The sequence below is a fragment of the Octopus bimaculoides genome, chromosome 1 (assembly GCF_001194135.2).
Source record: "Octopus bimaculoides isolate UCB-OBI-ISO-001 chromosome 1, ASM119413v2, whole genome shotgun sequence".
Taxonomy (NCBI): domain Eukaryota; kingdom Metazoa; phylum Mollusca; class Cephalopoda; order Octopoda; family Octopodidae; genus Octopus; species Octopus bimaculoides.
Window position 1 is genome coordinate 9,376,238 of NC_068981.1, and position 3,964 is coordinate 9,380,201.

Here is a 3,964-nt window from a genome sequence, read left to right on the forward strand (position 1 = left end):
AAAAAAAAAAAAAAAAAAAAAAAAAAAAAAAAAAAAAAAAAAGAAAGACTCAAATGAAAAAATTCCTTAGAAAGGATTAACATGAATTCACAATGTCTCAAAATTGTAAATAATGGTTGTGAAAATAGTCAATCAAACAATGGAGGGAATTACAACATCAACCCATCCACATTTCCTAGAGATTTCGTTAAGATTAGTGTTATGGAAACGTTATCACTCATAAGTGTAAATTATTAAGTAGCATATGCTTTGGTATGCTTTCTCTGGATTGATGTCCTTCCAAACGTCCAATCACTGTAGTATTGCATGCTTTTTTCATGTCACCAACATTTGTGAAGTCAGCATGCAGCTTTCAAGACTACAAACGAAGGCAACTTTAGGTTGAAATGAGAAATAGAAACGGGGAGAGTATGAGAGATAAGGGGACAGAGGAGGAAAAGTGTTTTTTTGCTGCATGACTGATCCCATTTTCGAAGAGAAGTAGGAGTGCTGAGATGGTATCAGGGTGGAGCTTCAAGGTATGAAGTAGGTAGGAATGAGTAGGACAGAAGGGCCAAAATACAGTAGACAGGATGAAAGAGAGATGATATGTTGTGGAAAGATGGGGAAGAGAAGGGCGGTAGGTGTAGTGCATGAAGAAGGTGGGACATATTGGCAGAAGGAGAAGAAAGAAAAATTGGGTGGCACAGTGGGTGGGTGGGTGTTCAATGAAAGTATAGGTGGAGAGAACAGTATTAATGAATGAAGGACAACAAATGAAAGGGGTTTTGGGTTGTAAGAGATATTAAGGAAGAACTGCAGTTAGGGAGGGAGTGGTGGGGTGGTCGTGGCTGCCTTGAGAAGGAAGGAAATTGGGTGAAGGGTTCAATTGTGAATTTCACTGAGGTGAACAGGTCTTCTTGGGAACAGCATATCACCAGTTAACCAGGCCCTTTTCTCAGTGAAGTTCAAGGTCCTGAGGTGAGCCCTTTATAATCTTGTCTCATGCCTTCCTGGGTTTCTCCCTTCTGCAATTCCCAGCCACATTTGTTTTACTACCATTAATTATAAAGGTTTCATCAAGTCATTTCATTAGTTTTCTTTCTATGTTGGTAGAGTCAGATAAGCAAAAACTTCATATATCATCATCATCATCATCATCATCGTCATTTAATACCCATGTTCCATTCTGGCATGAATACTCCTGATCTTTTAAAACGACAGTCTTTGAAGCAAGATTGACTGTGCTGAAGAGTCAAGTGATGAACATAGAATCTCTAATATTGGTTAAGTGGAAATCTAAACTTTGATGGTAAAATGAAAACATTAGCAATGGTTAAAAGTTTGAAAAATTGTGAGTATTGACACTTTCTGACAACAAAAATGGAATGGAGAATGTTTCCATCTTTTAAACTAAAGAAAATCTTCTGGTGCTTCAGCCATTACTTCTGCAAATTTGTGAGCAATAGTCCTGACATTACAAAATAAAGTATGCTAAGTAGAAATACAGTGTGATAAGGAGATAACCACCCATTTTAAACCATTTGAATAGGATTAACACATTAACCCTAACCTCCACATCTAAAACTTAATCACAAGTCAATGATTCCCATTCAAAAGTTTTTCCTTGCATACCTGTGGAAATAGAGGCCTTTCATTTCGATCATATTTACAGCACTCCATCATCAAACGTTTGAAAGCTTTGGGTGTATCTGATCTGGATTTACTGGGGTCAGGTCGTATATGGCCTTTACCAACCATGAAGAGGATCTAATTAAGAAAGAGAGAAGTTTTTCAGAAATTATGAATATTTTAATAGTAAAGCTGGTACAACAAATAGATAGCTTCTACAAGAAGCTAAATGCAATTGAGAAGACAAATAGTTCAATGATACTGCAACAAAGATATTTTTAAACAAAGGTCATGATTTGAAGAAGTCTGAAATCTGAAATGACTTCAAAATGTATATTGTGTTTGTTGGTTGAAAACTTTCCTCTTACCTGGTCCTTGTTGTTGATGTGAGAATATGGCAGTGAGCTGGTCATTAACTCAAAACAGACAATACCATACGCATACACATCAGATTGGAATGTGTAAGGGTTGTCATCTTTCATCCTTATTACTTCAGGAGCCTACAGGAAAAAACCAATATTTTATAGTAGTAGCAACATAGTTTCAATAAAAAAAAAAAATATATAATTTAACAAGTTTTTCTAATGTTTTGTATTTCTAGTGTAGTTATTCTCAAATTACATCCCAAAGCAAATATGAAACAAATTTCAAACTGATATCAAGTTTAACTGATTAGATTTTATTAAAAAACAATTTTACCATCCACAGAATGGAACCAGTTGGCTGTTGGAATTGATGGGATCCACTCCATCGTGCTTTCACAGTTGCAAGACCAAAGTCACCAATTTTGACAGTGAAGTCTTCTGTCAAAAATATATCTGGAGAGCAATAATTTAAGGGAAATCATTTTGTTTTTGTGTTAACATCTAATCAATAAATGAATTGGAGATATTTTTAAAATATTGTTTGTTGAGTTAATAGACAAGAGCTGAAGCACCTAAAAGCATAAACCATGGGTTTTATAAACATTTATTTAGGTTAGAACGGGTTAGACAGATTGTAATTAAACCATCCCAACATGAAGTGAATACAACAGACTTTTAATGAGATCAGCTTCTAGAAACATCTACCTATCTAATTCCTGTTCCATACTCGAGTATCACAACCATTTAATTATATTTGTATGTATATGTGTGCGTACATATATACGTGTATGTATGTAAAGTATATATACTTGCATGTGCAGGAGCGATAATATATACAGATACACGTATGTACATATACATAAGAGTACGTCTTGTATGTGTAGGTGTTGATATGTATAAATATCTATATACATGTTTAATATATGCATGTGTATACATCTTCACATATATATATATTCTTCTACTACTAAGCACTGACCTGTCCTTTAACCAACCTAACCTATATTCCCAAATCCTTCATTCCACCATTTTACTACCCCTACCCCCTCATTTCGGCTCTATCACTACATACCTGACACTCCTTTACTCTTTACCCTATCATATCTTTCTCTCTCTATCACCCCTACCTCCCCATTCCTTCTATCAATTCATCTTGACTGACCAGTACACTTTCCCTCTTTCATCTCTTTATTATCTCTCTTCTTGCTTTTCTTTTTTTCTTTTCTTCCTGTTTTCCATTTGACCTTACAAATACATCCCCAACTTTTAAGTCACTTTAAATAGAACCCTTCATTCAATAGCACCGTGTACAAACTCTATACTTGGAATGACCAATTTTAAATACTATTGGAACTTACTCACAAGGTACTGGAATCTTATATGTATACCATTCTGCCTAAATAATGGATCTACAGATGCAATATCCCTGCATATCTCACATGTATTTTCATTCCTCCACTTCACTCTCTTTTTCATATCTTATCTAAATTAACTATTGCTTAACCATTTTCTCACACCATCTCCAATGAAGGGATATATATAAAACATCCCGGAAACAGGTGTAAGACCTTCTATTTATAAATGTTCTAAAATCTTTCACAGCCATAGATTTTTATCTCATTCTAAAAATTTTTTTATATACACACATGCTGATATATGACCTACGTTGGACTCCTTATTCACATGATCACCGAACCTGGAGCTTAACTACAGTCTGTCCAGAGCACTTACTCAGCATTACCTGACACCTTTGGGTCTTATTGACACCATTACCTCTCATAACCCATATATATATATATCATCATCATCATCGTTTAACGTCCGCTTTCCATGCTAGCATGGGTTGGACGATTTGACTGAGGACTGGTGAAACCGGATGGCAACACCAGGCTCCAGTCTAATTTGGCAGTTTCTACAGCTGGATGCCCTTCCTAACGCCAACCACTCAGAGTGTAGTGGGTGCTTTTACGTGTCACCCGCACGAAAAC

At 35.6% G+C, this 3,964-nt stretch overlaps 1 protein-coding gene across 1 annotated transcript in view; it reads right to left on the reverse strand.

The window, feature by feature from the left end:
- Window positions 1–1,468: 1,468 nt before the first annotated feature.
- Window positions 1,469–3,964, reverse strand: part of LOC106874195 (serine/threonine-protein kinase A-Raf) — a 74,692-nt gene continuing 72,196 nt past the window's right edge. The window contains exons 13-15 of the mRNA XM_052974171.1: window positions 2,311–2,440; window positions 1,980–2,111; window positions 1,469–1,749 (exon numbers count right to left, since the gene is read on the reverse strand). Coding sequence (XP_052830131.1) covers window positions 1,579–1,749; window positions 1,980–2,111; window positions 2,311–2,440 — 433 coding nt within the window. The 3' untranslated portion in view covers window positions 1,469–1,578. The remainder of the gene's footprint in view (window positions 1,750–1,979; window positions 2,112–2,310; window positions 2,441–3,964) is intronic.